We start from the raw sequence: 21,057 nt of genomic DNA, 5'->3' as shown, positions 1-21,057 counted from the left end.
TAGAGGCATTTCATAAATTTAAATGTATAAATCTGAAACAAAAAAGTTTTTATTACAATGTTTATAATTTTTAATTTTAGCGTATAATATAGATCATAGATGATAATTAAAATTTCATTATGAATTAATGAAACTGTTTAATGATCTGCAATAAATATATTATTCATTGTTTTATACATATATGTATTTCATTTAAATAGAATACAATAATATCATTATAAGTGCAGTGAAGCAAACACTTAAGGGACATTCTCATTACACTTAGCCTTTTCAATTCAATTCTGTTCACACTCTTCTTATCTGGCTCTTCATTAGATTTTCACATTTTGATGACTTTATTGGATGATCATTCCGTACTCATAGGGTTTTGGATTTGCTAGAAGAAGTGGCAGGGGTCACAGCTGCCCTTTTTACACGGAATTAGTAAGATAATCACAAACATCAATGCTTATGTCCATGGTGGGATTCAAAACCCCAGCCTGGAGATCAGTACACTATCCAATATGGCTGCATCGGACCATTAGTTAAATGAAAAGACAAAAGATCATTACCAGTAGCCAATGGATTTTCATTATGTAATATGGTAAAGTTATTATTTTTTCATTTTTATTTTAAAATTTGGATCACAGTGTTGGTAAAATAAAAATTGTTATTTACAATTTTGATATTTTCACTTTAGTACAATGAGTTTTAAAATGAAAATAAATTGATCTGATGATTGGAACCATTTTAAGAAATGTAAAAATGATGAAGTAGCTCAGTGCAATTATTGTCTTAAGCAGATTTCATGCATGGAATCCACTACTAGTGGGAGTGGTAAGGCATTTAGAATGCACGCATGAATCACATTTTAAAAGAAGCTAGAAGAAAATGCAAACCCTTCAGGTAGCTCAGAAAGATTGATCAGAATGAAGGCTGATCAGTCAATTTTAAAGTATTGTAAAACAAGAACATTAATTGAGATTATATCTAGATTGCCTGCTGAAGCTGGAATCTCATTTCTCTTATATGCAAATCACTTTCAAGCAAACTTATGTATTACCAAATTCTTAAAGTGAACTTTAAACTTCTATGAGCATAAAAAAAGAAGATAATATAATAAATTAAAGGAAATAAATATCATAAATTAAAGGATTAGCAGGATCAGATCACTATTTTACTCTCAATTTGGATGAGCAGACCAGTGTTCAAAATAAAAGATAATTTGGTATTGTTCTTCATTCAGATGATGCAAAAATTTTTAATTTACTATTAGCGTGTATACCCAGGAAAATGCTAATACTCAAAATATTGTACTTAAGAATGTAAGAATTTGGAATAATTTTGAAACACACTTTGTTGTTATGATGATAGATGGAGTATGGGTGATACAGAAAATTTCAACATGAAAACTCAATTGAAAACTAACTCTGCAATAATCATGACATTCATTTAGCAGTTGACACATTTTTTAAAAAATACAATAAATATATTTAAAATGTCATGAGCAAAAATGTATAGTCCTGGGAACAGACAAAGAGCCAAAACTCAGAAACCCAAGTCTATATATATATATATATATATATATATATATATATATATATATATATATATATATATATATATATATATATATATATATGAGCTTATATCTATTTTCTCATCTATCTATTATAATGCAGTGTGAGCAGGAGTAGAATAAAAGTTGAATAATAATATATAACCATGCTTAACTGCTTTATTACAGTTACTGTACAGTTTTAAATTTTAACAACCTTTACAAAGTTGGCTTTATGGGTGTGCAACTTGTGCAGTCGTGCAAGGCTTTGCACTTAGAGATGCCTTGTACGGTACAGAATATTATTATTATTATTATTACACAACACCTTTAGGGAGTCCTAAGACTCATCGAGGGAGGGCACCTACTCTACATCTCTCCGTCTCTGTCATCATCTACACCAGTGCCATCTACTGCCTACCACCACTAATATTTTCACAGACAATCACAAACATTCATGCCCAGGGTGGGATTTGAACTTACAGCCTTTTGGCTGGAGAGCAGATATGCTAACTACTTAACCAACCAGGCCAGCGAATTTATATTCATATATAAATATGAAAAATTCATGAATTCTGTTATATTCAGGTGGTTAACAATCAGGGAAAGGCGGGAGTAGCTACAGTATTCAACATTAAATATGAGGATAATCTTCTTTAATTGCAGGCAATATCAAGTAGAGTAATGTGGGCAGTAAATATCAGAATGGGGAACTGGGCAATGAGACTTGCTTGTGCTTATGGTCCTGCAGAAGGTTCTACCAAGAAAGAATTGGAGAAATTTTTTGAGGTATTAGAGAAGACAGCTAGTACAATGAAAAAGAAAAAGTTGGTTCTTGTTGGGGATCTAAACAGCAGAGTAGGAAATGATTACCAGACATACAGAAATGTTTTGGGAAATTTTGGAGAAAAACGCAAAGCTAATAATAATGGTAAATGTCTGCTGGAGTTCTGTTTACGACATGGATTAGTTATTACTAACACTGTGTTCCAACATAAAAATATGCACAAATTGCACAGAGAGAAGATGCAAGAAATAAGAAATGTATCATTGACTGTGTTCTAGTTGATATCAGTGTTTTCCCACTGGTTCAGGACACAAGGCTATACAGAGGAGATTTGAAATAGGAAGTGATCACTATTTAGTTTTGAGCAGGATAAAATTGAAAAGAAGAGTGTGTAAGAAAGTTTTAAAACGAATCAAAGTTGAGTTGCTTTCAGAGGTGAACTGTAAATACAAATATTTCATTCAGAAAAAACGAAAGAGTTTGAAAACAAAAACCAAACCTTGGAGATTCAGTTGCAAACCCTGAAGAAAACATTGATTGATTCATCCAGAGGCGGCATGTGATGGTTGTCTGTAAGGATAGAAAAATCAGAACTCCAGTTGTGGATTCAGGAAGTTAGGCAGTCAAGAAAAGAAGAAAGTATGTTAAAAGTTCCTGGCAAGTAAGTCCGCTTGTGCTCTTAAAGAATTCAGAGAAAAATGTAAGAAAGTGAAGCACTGTGTAAAACTCATTATCTCTCTCATCTCATCTCATCGGTAACGGGTTGAGTCCACTAAGAAGAAAGGTTCTCCACTTATCGTGATCTTTAGCCATCTCAATCATGACTCTATAGCTGGGTAGATGTGAATGTTCTTTCAGCAACTGTATCGAAGTACTTTTTGGTCTGCCTCTAGGTCTTTTTCTTCCAATATATCCATTCAGAGCTAAATATGGGAGTCTATGAGTGGCCATTCTCTGAATATGATCAAACCATCTCAGTTGATGCTTAATGATTGTGTCTATTATATTATTTGAGAAGTCTAAATCTGTTCTGACTTGATCATTAGTCTTGTGTTGCATCCAGTGGGTGTTATTAATTTTTCTGAGGCATTTCATTTCAAATGCTTGAAGTTTCTTGATTGGTTGTTGAGTTAATCTCCAGGCTTCTGAAACATAAGTAGTGGTTGGGATAATAATTGTTTTATATAATTTTAATTTTAGACTCGTTGGGATTTTTTTTATTTTTCCATATTTTGTTTAGTTTATTCATGTTGGTCCAATAGTTTAGCCTGTGTTTTACTGTTTCCATATTGTTGAGGTTACTAGATATGAGACTGCCAAGATAAACATATTTATTAACTTGTTCCAGCAGGTGATTTTCAAGATTTATAGAAATATTTTCTTCTTCTCTACCTATCTTCATTATTTTTGTTTTATGAAGATTTATTTTCATACCATAAGTTTTACAAGAGTCATTTAAAATATTAATAGTTTTTTCTAGCTGTGGTTTAGAATCTGCTAATAATGATATCATCCGTGTATTTTATGTGATTAATGTTGGTACCATTGATTTTTACACCTGGTTCATTGGCTATGGTTTTACAGACTTCTTCTAGGAAGAGGATAAAGAGTTGAGGTGAGAGAGGGCATCCCTGCATTACACCTTTCTCGACTCTGAAATTCTCGGTTTTAATGTTGTTTGTTTTAACAAAAGCTTTGGTGTCTCCATAATAATTTGTAATAAATGTTAAAATATCAGAATCCATTTTTACGTTTTTTAGGATAGTAATCAATTTGTTTCTATTAACTGAATCAAAGGCTTGCTTAAAATCTATAAAACAACAGTATATGGGCAGATTGTATTCCCAATATTTTTCTGTTATATTATTAATGGTGAAGATATAGTATTTCCCTAAGCACCTGTGTTCTCTTTTGTATAATTCGAACGAATGGTTTATAACTATGACTTAAGAGTGTTATGGGTCTGTAATTTTTACATATTCTTTAGTCTCCTTTTTTGTGAATTGGTATAATAATTCCTGTTTTCCAGTCAGTTGGAATTACTCCAGTATAAAGAATTTGATTAAATAAATTCATTAAGAAATTAATGACTTCCTTGCCAACATATTTCCATAGTTCTATAGATATTTCATCTTTACCCATAGCTTTTGAAAATTTCATTTGGTTTATTGAAAATTTCACTTGGTTTATATGAAAAGGCACCACCCATGAGGTTATGGGTGGTGCCTTTTCATATATCATCTTTTCTGTTATACTTTCCTCCTCCTGTTCTTTTTGAAATAATGTTTGATAGTAGTCCTTCCAAATTATTTTAATATTTTGTATTGACCCAGTTTTTAGATTGTTTTTATCTTTCATTGTTAATGGTTTATCTTTATAGATCTTAGTTAATTCTTTGAGAATTTTGTATACCATTTTATTATCATTTCTTTTATTAGCTTCTTCGCAGAGTTTTGCTTTTTGCTCCTACCAGTTATTTTTGGCAGATATGCACATTTTATGTAAAACTAGCTAAACAAAAAGTTCATGGGAAGACATTGGTAAGAACATCAAAAAATAAATTGCTCTCACTGCTGAACTTTCTCACCTACATCAAACCTTCTTAAACAGTGGTTATAATCCCCGTAAAATAGATAACATACTAAATGCTACCCATAAATCCCCTCTATCTACCACAGAAGACTACAACAAAACCATCACCATCCCATACATTAAAGGCACATCTGAAAAGATATCTAGGGTGCTTAACAAACACCAATTACGCACAGTATTTAAACCTTATATAAAATTAGCAACTCTCATCCGTTCACCTAAGAACAAATGCACTCCTTTATCACATCCACGTGTCTATGAAGTGCCCTGTTCTTGCCATCAAGCCTACTACGGACAGACAGGAAGAAATGTGGACATCTGCCTCAGTGAACACAAAAAATATATCCGACACTTTCGCTATGGTAAGTCGGGTATGGCAGACCATGCTTTGGATACCCCTGCACACAGGATCAATTGGAAAGAAACAAAAGTAATGCACAGAAGCTTCTACAAGTCAGAGAGGTTGTTCCTGGAATCAACAGAAGCCTTGAAACATACCCCAAACCTTAACAAGTATGGCTGTATAAATCTACCAAAGATTTGGGAGACAGTCATCCTAAGACCAAATTAATATTTATTACTTTTATTTTTTATCATTTGGACTACTATTTCAAAACTTTGAATTTTTTTTTTTTTTTTTTTTTTTACCTAGATGGCGCCATATTAGGACTTTAGTCTTGTATTGCACGCTGCAATCACTTATACTGTCCCCACTGTTACACCGGATTGTGGTTGTCTTGCCTTTGTAACAAACTTTGTGTTGTGTGCTCTGAAGATGCTGGATATAATACCAGCGAAATATTAGCTTTTAAGTTAATAAATAGTTATTTTCTTAACCGTCTGTGTTCTTTTTATACCGTGAAACCTATTACAACATGTCTGACGAATACATAAGCCTATCCATGCCTTAAAAAAATAAATATCAGGAAGGAGGCAAAAATATTCTGGAGGCTATTGAAAATGCTTAGGAATGGAGAAAAAAGCATTGTAAAAGGAATCAGAGATGACAAAGATATCATGAAAATGTCAGGAGGTTTAAAAGTTTTACAATGGCTACATTGCATAATTCAGAATTACAGAGGCATTTCTCTACTGAGTGTTCCTGGTAAGATTTATGCAAGTATACTTGAGAAATGACTAAGAATAAAATAACTGTGGAAGGTAAGCTTGGTGACGAACAAGCCAGATTCAGCCCAAATAGAGGTTGTCAGGATCAGATTTTCACTTTTAGACAAGTAGTTGAGAAATCATGAGAATATAACAAGAATTTGTATTTAAATTTCAAAAAAGAACAGAATTAGTAAAGCTAGTATGTTATGAAGTCAGCTAAATAAATTTATGTGGAATAAGAAAGAAATTAGTCAAATCATGAAATTAACTGTATACAAGTAGTGTTCAAATCAATTTTAACTTATGGATCGTGAGAGTTGGGTTAGAAATAAAACACTTGATCAAAGACTTGGAGGCCTCTGATATGAGATTTCTGAGAGAGATTAGTGGAGTGAACAGATGGTGATGGCATTGGCGGCAGTATCATATCGAAAATGAACATATTATTAGGAAAGAATTTGCCATTGTTAGCATTGAGGAATGTGTCATTAGAGCTAATCTGTAATGGTTTGGTCACTTAAATAGAATAGAAGAGGATAAATTAACAAAAGAAGTTCTTTGCCAGATTGCAGGAAAAAGATCCAGAGGAAGACCAAGATGTAGATAGATGATGCAATAAATATATTATTCATTGTTTTATACATATATGTATTTCATTTAAATAGAATACAATAATATCATTATAAGTGCAGTGAAGCAAACACTTAAGTATCATTTTTATTACCTTAGCCTTTCCAATTGGAAGTTGGAAGTTAATGGTGTAACTTTTTCATGTACTACTACCATAATTATCCCCCCCCCCCGAGGGTACATATCAGAAATTTGATGATGATAATATGACACACACACACACATATATATATATCAGATCTTCCACTGGGAGATGAGTACAATTCGGTCATTTTGCCGGCCCGGTTGACCGAGTGGATACCATAATCCGCTCTCCCAACAAACAGGCTGCGGGTTTGATTGAGCACAGATGTGTGTGAGTGACTTTAGGTTGGAGATCAATTTCAGAGAGCCTGTACAGCTAAGTGTAAATGGTGTTTACACTCCTAAGTGCTAAGCCACCTGAAAAAAGAGTGTCACGAGTTTGATTCTAGTCACTGACTAGAGAAACTTTCGGCATAGGGCTGAGCACCTTATCCTTGTGTATGGTTGTGGTTAAATGAATAGAAAGCCCTCGGCACTGCAAGGTAAAAAGAGGGAAAAGGAAGAAGAAGTATATATATATATATATAAAGCAAACAAAGATTAAAAAAAAATAAGCAGTAAAGCTATCATTTTTTCAAATCCCAGTATTTTTAAAAGGACCTTATTTGAGCTGTTTCTGAAAATACCATTAAAATACTTGAAATAAATCCTGTATATGAACACAAATTCACTTGAATTTATTCTTAGCTTAGTAGTCCAGTATGAACTTTATAAAAGCATATCACAGAGTTTGTTGTTGTCATTACTTGCAGTTGAAATTTTGAAGACTTAATAACTGACTTTGCCAAAAAAAAACAAATATGACTAAGTGAAACTGTTAAACTTAATACTTTGTAAATTGTAACATGTAAAAGACTTAATAAATACAGCCAGTTCTCAACTTCTGACACTCACACTTACAGCTGTCATCCGATTAGCATGTTCATTGAATACCACCTCACTACTGCAGTCCATGGAGCTCATGACATATTATTTAAGAAATACTTTCTCAGAAATCGATCCCAACATGGAGATATTTAGCAAAGTACATAAAATGGTGAAAACTGCAACTTCATGCTACAGAGAAATTTATGCAGAAATGAAAAGGAAACCTGTGCAGACTAAGTTGGACTTAATGTATATATTATTAAAGAAGTCCTTCCTGCTGTTACTTTGTGCTTGCTGAGGGTATTATTTAATACCTCTGATTTTGATATCAGGCAGTTTCTGATGTTGTTTTCGCTAATTTTTAAAGTGTTTGAAATGATTTGGAGACTAGCGGACTTTATTCAAACATGGCCCTCTGCCAAGCTGTGGATGCCAACCTTGTTGACCTAGGTGATGTTAGAGCCAATATGTCTGCTCATTTAAAATAGTGTCCAGGATACCATTGTTGGCATTTGGGCCTTGAGGTGAGGTATTAGTTAGAAGTTGCTACTTTCTAGCTGGAGCAGGCTGCCATCAATCTCTGAAACGGAGGTGTCATTCCTGACATGGGGCAGATACCTGTGCAGCTGCACCTTACCTGTTGGGCAGTCGCTGTGGTTGATCTTTGGGTACCTCCCCAGGCGCTTGCTTGTTTAATGGTGGCATAGGGTGCCTTATCACATTATCATCTTAGGGTCCTGTGGTATTTTGGTTTGAGTGGCCTTGCCCAAAGGCTGTCTACCATCCCGATGGCAGTATTGCTGTTGGTCCAGGACTGCTTATTCATTAGGTTACCCTGCTTATTTACCGTCCATATGTATCTGGGGAGTGATCCACTATCCGTCACCTGTAGATCTGTCCAGTTGCAGTTAGCTCTTTGACTTGGATCTTTGATAGTCATCTTTCCTAATAATAATTTAAATTTGGAAATTCATAATTTAATATAAAAAGAAAAGAAAACTTGCGGGCATATTTCTTTTATTTTTTTAATTTTTTTTGTTTTATTCATACTTCACTTTCCTTATAAAGTTGAATTCTTTTTTTTTTAAATTTATAGCAAATAAAAAGATATCTCTTATTTTATTGCGATGGATAAAATGCCAAAAGTGTTGAAATGAACATTGGTCTTTTTCTACAAAATTGATTTGATTTTGTTATTGATTGGGAAGGATTTTGATGCATTCATATAATATATGAATAATGTATGAATTTACTGACCTAGTTGGCCAGTGCATATTGTACCCATTCTCTAACCAACAGGCTATGAGTTTGAATCCTTCCATAGGCATAGGCTGTAGATTATTCTGTAGTTTCTATAGACTATTCTGCAGACAGAGTTATAAAGTAGGTGCCCTCCCTCGATAAGTCTTTGGCTTCCCTGGAGGTGTCATATAATAATAATATAATAATTTTATTTTAACTTCATAAAATTACAATTAAAAACAGTTACAAATAAATTGTAATTTTATAAATTAGTTAATTATATTAATAAAATTACAATTATTCAACACAATATAAGAGCCATTTTCTTTTTCTAGGTGGAGGACTTTGTAAATCCTCGTGGTTTCATATGCTTAATACGCGAGGACCTTCCAGCAATTCCAAGGACAGAATCAGGCATTCTTAGCTCTTTTTATTCTTACATTACTTTAACTTCAGATTCTCAGACTCAAAGAGGACCTACACCAGAAGATGAAGCTGCAAGACAGGCATCTCTAGACTGTGTTTTAGACTGCCATCCTGAACAGCTAATCACAGAAAGCAAATTTCTTAGAATTGATTCCCTTCAGGAATTAGTAAAGGTTAGTGTACTGTGTGGTCAAGATTGGCTGTTTTAATTTCATAGCTGTTTTAACAATTGGTAATCAGTTTTTTCTTAGATAAATTATTTTAAATGACATGCCATGGATCATTCCAACTTTTTAGCTGATAATTAAATGGAGGGCTTGACAAATATGCTTGTCCATGGTGAGTAGATTTGCCAGCTAGCAAGTAGTTAGACTTGACTAAATAGAATATTTTTTATTTAATAAAAAATAACTTCCTAAAAATACGTTTGAACTTTAAGAAAACAAAAGAAAAATTAATGTAACAAATTATATTTAACAAATAGACAAACTAACTTGATTTTGCTGTGCTTCCTATTTTTATTATATATTGATACCTTCTCCTTATTTGAATGGCTCTCATGCAAAGGACATATTTTCTAAATAGTGATCTAACACTAGCCACTTCGTGGAACTCCTATTATTGAGATCTTGGACAAGTACATTTTTTTCCATAGTGAATGGGATTTTTCATTTGTTCAAATCCTGGTTATTATGCATGAGTGGAATGAATATTTTCTATTAACAGTTAACATTAACAGATACCAACTGGTCTTCTTCAGCCCTTTTATATACACACACATACATACAAACAATGGACAGTGTCTGTTATATCTAAAGAAGTTCATTTTCTTTGATTGTATCATTGATTATCTCACTTTTCTTGAGTCTTCTTATTCCTCTTGCAGCTTTTGGATTCCACCGGATTCTATTTTCAGTCATTACTCTGATGTGTTTATTTTATTCGTTCATTCTTTTACAGATTTCACATTATATTACATTACTTTTAAAGATCATTTTTTATTTTATCAAGTCTAATTTTGTCATTCATTTATTAAGCATAATATAAAATGATTTTTCTGTGGACTAAGAATATTTTTAAGCTCAGTGTATTATTTTTAATTACCTTGTGTGAACCAGTAGAACCAATGATCTTCCTTTATGAGCATTGTATCATGCTAGGTGATTTATTACAAAAATATTCTTGACTTTAAGTCTGTAAAATGTTAAAAAATTCAAAATTTTCATTTCAAAGAACTGACTCCAGCTTTTATTTTTCATTTCTATAATGATCTATGTAACAGCAAATGAATAGGTTCATTATTGGTATCTTATCACTACAGTGTAAACATGTAGGTAGCCATTAGGATTTTAAGAGATGGAAATATTTCTTTGTGTGTCTTATTTGGGTGGGCCAGCTGAAACTTGGTTGTATTTTCTCTGTTTAAGCCCTCATTTTGATGTACATGTTATGAAAAGAATATTTAAAAAAAAAAAAATGCAAAAATGAATTGATTTATTTTTGTGCTTTTTTTTTCTTTTTGTACAAGGCATAGAAAATTTTAACTGGGGGGCTATGCCCCCTGGCACTGTAGGCGCCAGGGGGCATAGCCCCCCAGTTAAAATTATAAAAAGTAATTTATTAGATTATTATTATTATGAGTAATTTTACATATTGAACTCTTATGAAATTTATGAAAAAGAAATATCTTAATTGGCAAAGAATTCTCTGCCAATTTTTTCTCCTGATTTCATTAGGAGAAAAAATTTTCTTCTGATGAAATCAACACTGTGTAACCACAACTTAAACTTAGAGCATGCATGGTTAAATGCTATGTATGGTCTATACTGCTATACGGTGCAGAAAGTTGGACCTTGAAGACAACATCAATAAAAAAAAACTTGAAGCCTTTGAGATGTGGTTATACAGACGAATGTTAAAAATCCCATGGAAAGCAAAAACGTCCAATCAGCAAGTACTGGAACAAATGGGGAAAGCACGTGAACTTTTAGATACCATAAAAACTACATATCTTGGTCACCTACTTCGTAATGAAAAATATAAGATATTTCAACTGATTATAAAAGGGAAGATAAATGGAAGAAGAGGACAAGGAAGACTAAGAAAATCTTGGCTGGCAGACATCAGACAGTGGACTGGCATGAGCTCTGAGGGACTGTTTAGAGTGGCTGAGGATCGCTCAAAATTTGCCAAGGTGGTCGCCGGCCTCCGATAGGAGATGGCACTTGAAGAAGAAGAAGAGTCAATTGTGCTTTGTCTATTAATGGTTTCAAGGAAAGGTACAGTAGATTGTGTGTTGATAATTTGGGTCTCCCACATTAAGGCTTAGGATGAAGGTGCCCGTGTAATAATTAATAAAACTGTTCTGTACCTATGAAGTTTACAGAAGAATTGTTTTATTTTGGTAATTATTTAATGATCACTATCTCTTCATCAGATAGCAGGTATCCCCCGCCTGACCATTATAAACTTATTCGTGCAGTGTTTTAGAATACTAAGTGATAAATAAATTCTAAGCAACCATTCTAACTTTTTAGCTTATTTTCAAGCTTCTGCCAATTAATGAAGTGACTTTTATTCACTTAGAAAATTATTCTTCTCTGATCAAATAAGGATAGAATCATGAAGAAAAGAAGAAGAAATTATGATTTATTTTCTTGGCTATATACTGAGGCAGTATTTTATAGGTTAAGTGTATTAGTGTCCAAGAAAGTTAGAACAGAAATATTTGTTTAAGAAGTGCATACTACTTTTGTCATATTTATTTTGGGATGTGACAAAGAATTCTAGAAAACTATGCCTCATATAATCACCAAGTTTGAATTGTTTTTTAACTTGTGACATCCTGCATCATCATTATTATTCATTTTGTGATCTTTATGGAGTAACACTTATTTTAGGATTTTTATTTCTTACTAAATATAACTGCAATTATTAATTGCGATTTTTTTAAATTTTCTTTTTCTTTCTTTCTTTTTTTTTTTCCAGACACTTATCTTTGCATGTCATGGGCCAGATTCCCCATCATCTCTTGGAAATTGCTATGATGAAGATTCTGCAGTATTTCTTTTAGAAATTCTTATTAAAATTGTTCTTCAAAACAGGTAACTCCATTTTTATTGAAATAGAAAGATGTTTATAAGATATTAAATATCTTATAAACATCTATTAGAACATTCACTTTTGTGTATAATTTTAGGTGACATAAAAAGTATCAGATAGAATTGTATTAAGGTGCTTACATTACTTTTTCACACTTTTAATGAAACTTGTGCATACATATATATATACACACAATGATATGCCACAGGTTAATGATGCTAAAAAATATCAAATTTTTTAGACTGAATCATACATGCATCTTCAGTACAGCCAATATAGCAAATTGATTCAAACAAGAAAAAATGTTTAAAGTCAGTTAACTGGTCAAGGAAAGTGCTATGCACTAGAGAATAGAATAGGAATTCTTTCCACAATGGTAACTTGGGAATTGCTTACATAAGAGGCAATGATTCCTAGAATGTTAAGAGGATTATACTCATTTAGATGTATCAAGGATCTTATTGTGGGAAGCTCTTGTCAAGAATTAGTTATTTGTGAGTGTGTATTATAATTGCATAACCCTTATTAAAAAAAATTCAATATTTGGAGAAGAAAAAATACAAGTATAATGATGAACATGGAAAATAAATACAGATTATAGCATTGTTCTTATGGTGAAAAGTTTAGTTAAGTTTTTTAACTTTTCCTTTATTTATGTTTCATGTGTGTGTGTTTTAAGTTTCTAGTCAGATGAATTCAGACTGTTCACAGCATATATGGGAACAGAAACAAAAACACTAATACCTTTGCAAATTAGATTGGATTGACTTCCACTACAAAATATAACAAATGCTAGTAGTTTCAAGTCCCCTTATTTTATAAGCAACAATTGATAACATATTAATATAATATAGAATTTTATCTTTTATATTTTTGAATACCTTATCAAATAGGTAGAGTTGCCATTTTGAAGGACCAGATATCATCACTGGCTAATATAATTTCATAACTAGTTTCAAATCAACAGCTTATATATATCAATATATAAGCTGTTAATATATATATATATATATATATATATATAGATGTAGAAAGTATTTTACCTTGGGTATAATAAATGTTAAAGATACCAAGCTATTTTAAACCTGGTTTTACTCCATTTCCCAAGTAAGCAAATAGACAAACAAGTCAAGTTTGCACCTGCAAGTGTTACAAGTCTAGCTGACCCTGCACATAGTGCAAGACCACTTATTTTGGAATGTATCCTAGTCAAAGAGCCCAGTCAAAGGCATTTCCAGTTCCCTTGCACATTCTTGCAAAACCCTAGCTGATATCCCATCTAATCTCTCAGCTCTATTTACATTGATATTCTGCAATATCCTAAGAAGCTCCATCCACCTCTGTTCCCACATTAGTATCTGTCACATATGTTAAAACAGTAGCCTCACTTGGATGATATACCCTTGCAAAGTGGTCACTTGACTATTTCTTCTGTTACCTTGTGACCATCATCACTTTAAGGTTAATCTTTTATCATCATTCTTCCTCTTACTTGCAACATAACGAAAGAACTCTTTGGGATTTCCTTTGGTCTGCTTAGCTAGATTCTTCTGATAATAAACGATTGAAGTGTGGTATAGAATGATGGATAATGAAAGAAAGAAAGAGTGAATGGGAAAAGCATAAAAGTAAGAGAAACTGGAAGAAAAGAGATTGTTTATTTTTATGTTTATTGTATGGGAATTCAATAATAAGAGGTATATGTAATGAGAAAGTGACAACAGCATGTTTTCCGGGTGCTGAGAATAAAGGATGTTAGTGAAGCATTAAGTTTGCAGAAGAAAGAAGCCAGCGAACTAATTGTTTTGGCAGGCACAAATGATTTGAAAGGTTAGAAATATGCAATAAGAGAAAATATTGAAAGAGTTGCTAGAAGAAGCAAAAAAGAAGAGTTAGAAAGTAAAGATTGTAAGTCTGCTGCCTTGGTATGATAGGACAGAATTGAGAAGGGCCATGATTACCAATGAGTCAATGAGAAGATTGTGCAGGAGGAATGGTGTGCAGTTTATAAATGTGTGAAGTGAATTTGATGTATGTAAGGACCTGTTTATGTCTGATGGGCTGCACTTAAATGGTTTTGGAGTTAGGTGCTTTGAGAAAGTTCTGTTCAGTGAGAGTTTAGAAGTGCAAAGCCAGGGAAACTAGAGATATAAGGGAGGAAGCAATCAAGCATGTGTCTTGCCATCCCCGGAATAGATAAGTATGGGTGCATGAATGATTATGAAGAGCTGGATGCAGTTTCCCAGGTTTAGAATCTGAATGATCAGGTAATGACATCATGTAAGGGTAACTGTGGGTCCAAGGGGATGTTGAAATGCATGTACACGAAGGCCTGAAGCATCAGAAATAAATGAGAGGAGTTTTTAGAATTGGTCAGCTTAACTTGGCCAAAAATTATTGGCATCAGTGAGAGCTAGTTGTCAGAGAATGATGTAGGTACATGGATAGAATATAATGGATATTGCATTTTCACAGAAAATAGAAGAAATAGGGCAGGAGGAGAGGTAGCATTAATGATAGCTGAAAAAAAACTTCATCCAACAAAAATAGAAGTTAAGGAAGATTGTAGATCTGATGGAAAAGGCTCATTTGAGGCTGTCTGGTGTGAGATAGAGACCAATAGGACAAAATATATTGTTGGTTGCTGCTATAGGCCTGGGGGTTCAGAAGAAAATGTGGATGACATGCATCAGCAGATTAGCACAATAAGTGCAGGCTGAACAATTATCATGGGGGACTTCAACTACGACGATATAAATTGAAAGGAGGAAAGGGCATATGATAAAATGGAAATGGAATTTATGTAGTTACTAAGTGATAATTATCTGAAACAGCATGTGATAGAAGGGACCAGGTTTGAGAGTGTTGAATCTAGTAATAGCATCAGAAGATATATCTATAACCGCAGTATCAAATCTACCTCCGACTGGGGAAAGTGACCATGCAGTCTTGCCCTGGGAGATTGCTCAACATGTGGAAATTTTCAAGAAAGGGTTTATCTGGAACTACAAAAGCTAGTGATTATGACAAACTTAGGAGGCAACTTGGAGCAGTGCCATTGCCTAAGAGACTACATGGAATGAATGTCATTAGTGCATGGGAAGTGGTCAAGGATTGTTTGAGTGAGGCAGTATCAAGCTGCATACCCAGAGTTACAAAAATAACCCACATAGGAATTAAGTGGATTATTAGCAATATAAAGGGGGCTGCAGAAAAAGAAGAATTGTGGAAGGAATATAAACAACAACATGCTGATGAGCAGTATAAAGCACAAGTAAGAAGGGTAACTTGTATGGTAAGGAAGGCTAAATCAGATTTCATGAGAAAATTAGCTAAGCAGATCAAAGTAAATCAAAAGAGTTTTTTTGCTACATAGCAAATAACAGAACGATTATGGGAAGATGATTTTAATCAGTGCTGATGGTAGGAAAGTGACAAAAGCAGAAGAATTAGTTCAGTTCCTAATGATCACTTTGCAAGGATATATCATCTAGGTGATGAATTTGTAGTTACTGAGGCGATAGAGACTGATGTGAGCATTTAAGGTAGATGAACTGGAGGTACCCAGTGTATTGAAAAGTATCAGTGTGAATACAGCAGTGAGTCAGGACAGTATGTCTGCTGTGCTATGAGAATGTGCAAGTGAACTGGCAGTGTCTCTGATGAAGTTGTTTATCTCAAAGTCTCAGCTCTGGCAAGGTTCCAAGGGAATGGAAAGAGGGCAAGATAATTTCATTACATGAAGTTACATGAAGGTGGCTCCAAGACAAGTAGAAAATTGCAGACCAATTAGTATCTCTGAAGTGGTGGTTAAAGTATTGGAAAAGTTGGCTAAAAGTAAAATTCAGGAATGGGTGGATAGAAATATGATACTTTATAGAGAACAGCATTCACATTTTATAATAAGACGATAGCAGAATTGGATAAGCGAAATGGCTACACCATGATACTGCTGTACTTTGCAAAGGCATTTGATAGAATATTGCATGGAAAACTATTACATGAATTGGAACAAATGGGAATGGATATGAGGCTGGTGGAATGGATACTGGGATGGCTGATAGACATCAGATGGTGGTGTATGGCAGAGTGGAATCAAGGGGAATGAGGGTAACTAGCAGAGTGCCTTAGGAATCTGTACTAAGACCACTATTTAATTTGTATATTAATGATATAGCAGAAGATTTGAAGGGGGACATTCAGTTCTTTGCCAGTGTTGCAAAACTAGGGAGGGCAATATTTGATAAAGGTGATGTAGATATCTTATAAGATGATTTAAATAAATTGGCAGTGTGGGCAAAGGATAATGGTTGTCAATTCATTGTTGTAAACTATATGGTAATGTACTTGATGAAGAGATTGCACACTTTGTATCATATTGATGATACTAGGGATTTGGGCATGATGCTGGATAGAGATTTGAAATTCAGAGGACATATTGCAAGAGTTAGCAAAATAGCTCAGAGGATTATTTGGATGCTGATGAGTACATTGATAAGTAAAGATAGGGTGGTTATTATCCATATCCCTCTTTATATGTGATTTGGCCTTATAATGACTGTTGTGCACAGATTTGGTCACCTGTGTTTCTTGGGAATTGGGAGGTGGTGGACAGGATTCAGAGATGAGTGACCAAGCTGGTGACAGGTCTGTGGAATGTTCCCTATGAGGATAAATTAAGGGTGTGTGGGTTGCAAAGTTTAGCTATCAGGCATAGGGGAGGGGATATGATAGGAACTAATAAATTACTAAAGGAATACTATAAGATTGACACAGAAGAAATTGTTCCATACATGGAGAGTAGGGGAAAAGGGGGAGATCACACTTGGAAGCTGTCTAAGAGTATGGTTAATAAGGATGTGCGGACTAGTTCTTCTCTTGAAGTGGTAAATGAGTGGAATGGATTGCCACAGGTGGTTGTGAGTGCCCCAACAGTGAATAGGTTAAAGGAGATGTATAATAGGTATTGTGTTAATGGATAGTTTGGGTCTTCTGCAATGAGTCTTTTGACTCTATGGACCGCCCATATAAATAATAATAATAATAATATACCTCAATGATTTGAAAATGCATATAACAAGCACATTTCATGTGGTAAACCTTATAACTTATACTGATTAAATTTAATGCTTTTTGATTAAACTAAGCATGAAAACATGATAACTGACAAATACTGAAACACTTATTTTTGTGAAAAGGGTATGTGTGAAAATCAGAACTAAAAAAGTAGCTTATTCAAAAAGTGCCATTTTAAAAACAGCAAATCTATCAATTAAGTCATAAATAACACTATCTCTTCTCCATGGAACACATAGCTATAGTAGTTTTTCATGTAATCACATTTTCTATAAATATTTTTGGTGGACCATATAAAGGATCATAGGCATAAATGAATAAATGACAAACTTGAACAATTCAACTATATCAGACGGAAATTTTTGAGTTAATAATTCTATTGTTTCTTTATGGGGAATGTTTGTGAAGAGGGAGACAAATAGAATTATTAACTCAAAAATTTCCGTCTGATATTGTTGAATTGTTCAAGTTTGTTATTGCATCAGGTTACTTCACCTGGAAAGGTTTCTAGAACACCTTGAAGAAAAAATATTCACTTTTGAACCCAAACCAAAAATTTGGTTAAGATATGTCGACGATGTATTTGCAGTCTGGGATCATCCCAAACATGAATTACAACTGTTTCTAGATAAAATTAACCTTCTTCATCATCGCATCAACTTTACGTTGGAAAAAGAATCTCCACAGAGTATCTCCTTTTTGGATTTACACGTCCAAAGAAAAGAAGATGATTCCATCGCCACGTCTGTCTTTCGCAAGCCTACATTCTCAGGTCGCTACATTCACAATTCTTCTGCTCATCATCCATCTCAGAAATCTGGCATTATTAATTCACTAGTTTCCAGAGCACACAAATTCTGCTCCTCTGAAGAATCTTTAAACCAGGAATTAGAAGTAATCAAAAATACAGCTATCCTAAATGGATATCATCCGAAAACAACTCAAAAAAATCATCAGTCACTTCTCCACACATCAAACCAGACAGGAAGAAGTCCATAGGATTCCCATACCTTACGTCAAAGGCATCTCTGAATGTCTTTCTAAAAATTATGAACTACTACAATTTTGCCACTGCTTACATACCGATCAACCAAATTTACAACTTGTTACCTTCTCCTAAGGACAAACTCTCACCTTTGATGTTGCCTGGTGTTTATGAAATTCCATGCTCATGCAAATTGTCTTACTTTGGACAGACAGGTAGGTCTGTTCAGAAACGCATCTCGGAACATCAAGACCACATTCATCTTTTTAAACTGCAGAAATCTGGCCTCTCTCAACATAGAATTGAAAATCCAAACCTAGGATCCATTGGGAAAAGTCTAAACTTTTACATAGATCTTTATATAAACATGAACGTTTATACAAAGAAAGTTCTGAAGCCCTACTACACAGACCAAACTTAAACCACAACAATGTTCTTACTATTCCAAAAGTATAGGAAATTGTCATACAAAATTGTGTTAATTTTTTTTTTTTTTTTTTTGTAACACGTTACGCACGTTTAATGAGATTCTATTGTAATCATGCGCCCTAACTGTATGTTATTCCTATTATTGTTTTAAACTACTGTACTGATGATGTCCTAAGATACTTAGGATGAAATATTTACAATTAAATAATTTTCACTGTGGTTAATATGCATGTTTCTTTTAATTATAATCGCACTACAGGTTTCATTATTTAAAAAAAAAAAAAAAAACTTGAGATTTTTATGTCACCATTATTATTAAGATTAGGGTTGTTAATCAAAATTTCACAGGCTTCTTTAAATTCTATTCATACCAAGTTTTTGTATGATGTAAAGAACAAGTAACAAGTCTTAACACTCCACACCAATCAATTTGGTGTAGGGTGTTAAGAGCGTGATCTGAGAGGCCTGCTTCACCAGAATTTTTAAATTTAATGTATTGTTTGTGTTCTGTTTTACAGATAGGGATTATACGTCCAGTTTCCTCAATATAAGGTAAGTTACAGGTGCAATAGATGCAACGAACTCCAGGGTGTGCCAATGGGAGAGAGGATCCTTAGAGGAGTTGAATATGTTTTTTTAATTTTAAAGGTGGTTTAAAAGTGGCATTAGCATTATAATGGTGTAGGATTCTGTTAATTTTTTTTTTCTGATAACCCTTTAATATATGGGATAGCTATAGTTTTACTGTAATCTATAGTATCTTTTGCTAAAGTTTTATGATGAACTTTATTAAGAGTATGTTTTTGCTATACCCATTATTTATAAATGTATTGCAAATAATTTTTAATTCTTGTTTAAGAGCTTGTTCATTAGAGCAAATTGTTATAGCTCTGTTTTTGAGGGTGTTAATGATTCCAAATTTTTTCGAAGGGTGGTGATATGAGTTGGCATGTATATATTGGCCGGTACGTCTAGACTTGCAGTAAACAGTGAAGGATGGATTGCCTGAGGGAAGACATGTGACCAGCATATCCAGGAAAGGGAACGAGTTCTGATTTTCAATTTCAATAGTAAATTGTAATGGAAATCGTTAAGGAATGTGTTTAATGTTTGGTGGCCAAAAAAACATCGTCAATGCATCTAAGCCAAACTGTAGGTTTTAGAGTAAAGGAATCAAAAGCATCCATATAAAAGTTAGCAATTGGGGGGGGGGGGGGGGAATAGTGATGAACCCATGGTCGTGCCTTCATTTTTGTAGGTAAAATTTATTTTGCCATACACAGTAACTGGAATGTAGTACATGACAAAGAGAGCTGTGATATCAGGCAGAAATTTGTTCTGTAGGAGAAGAATTGTGTCATTGATTGGGACATTTATGAAAAGGGCAGAAACGTCAAGTTTCTTGAGTGTTGATGCTAATTTATTGTCTAGGTGATAGACAATAAATTAGCATCAATTTATTGTCTAATTTATTAGACAATAAATTGATGCTAGAGCTGTTTATTCCCTCAACTATTGGCCGAAGTGGAATATCATGTTTGTGTACCTAGGTACACAAACATAACACAAAAAATTAATAGAATCCTACACCATTATAATGATAATGCCACTTTTAAACCACCCTTAAAATTAAAAACCATATTCAACTCTTCGAAGGATCCTCTCTCCCATTGGCACACCCTGGAGTTTATTGCACCTGTAACTTACCTTATATTGGGGGAAACTGGACATACAATCCCTATTTGTAAAAAAAAAAAAAAAAAAAAAAAAAAAAAAAAAAAACCGACATTAAATTTAACAATTCTGGTGAAGCAGGCCTCTCAAATCATTCTCTTAACACCCTACACCAAATTGATTGGAAAAGTAATTGTTCTTTACATCATACAAAAACTTGGTATGAATGGAAATTTAAAGAAACTTGTGGAATTTTGATTAACCACCCTAATTTTAACAATAATTGTGGCATAAAAATCCCAAGAATTTGGATGGCACACATTCACTTAGTTTTCCAGCAAACCCTGACTTTAGGACTATAAGCAGTTTTTCAGCTTTTATTGGCCACTACCCATACCAGTTCATTGCAATTTATATGTATACTTATATAAGTAAATTTTTTTATTTATTATTGTTCTGTGAACATGTTACTCTCCAGCTTAATTTAATTTGTAACCTGATGGATAATAATAATAA

General features: G+C 33.5%; 1 protein-coding gene across 1 annotated transcript in view; it reads left to right on the top strand.

Moving 5' to 3' along the window:
- The window catches only part of garz (Sec7 domain-containing protein garz), a 405,451-nt gene that overhangs the window by 236,426 nt on the left and 147,968 nt on the right, over positions 1–21,057 (top strand). Inside the window, exons 21-22 of the mRNA XM_090404320.1 lie at positions 9,185–9,448; positions 12,264–12,379. Of these exons, the coding sequence (XP_090260446.1) occupies positions 9,185–9,448; positions 12,264–12,379 (380 nt within the window). The remainder of the gene's footprint in view (positions 1–9,184; positions 9,449–12,263; positions 12,380–21,057) is intronic.

The sequence above is a fragment of the Typopeltis vanoorti genome, chromosome 14 (genome assembly GCF_054136105.1).
Source record: "Typopeltis vanoorti isolate ZY-2024b chromosome 14, IOZ_Tvanoo_1.0, whole genome shotgun sequence".
In the NCBI taxonomy this organism is placed as follows: domain Eukaryota; kingdom Metazoa; phylum Arthropoda; class Arachnida; order Uropygi; family Thelyphonidae; genus Typopeltis; species Typopeltis vanoorti.
The sequence above is the reverse complement of the archived record's forward strand: the minus strand, read 5'-3'. Positions and strand labels throughout refer to the sequence as shown.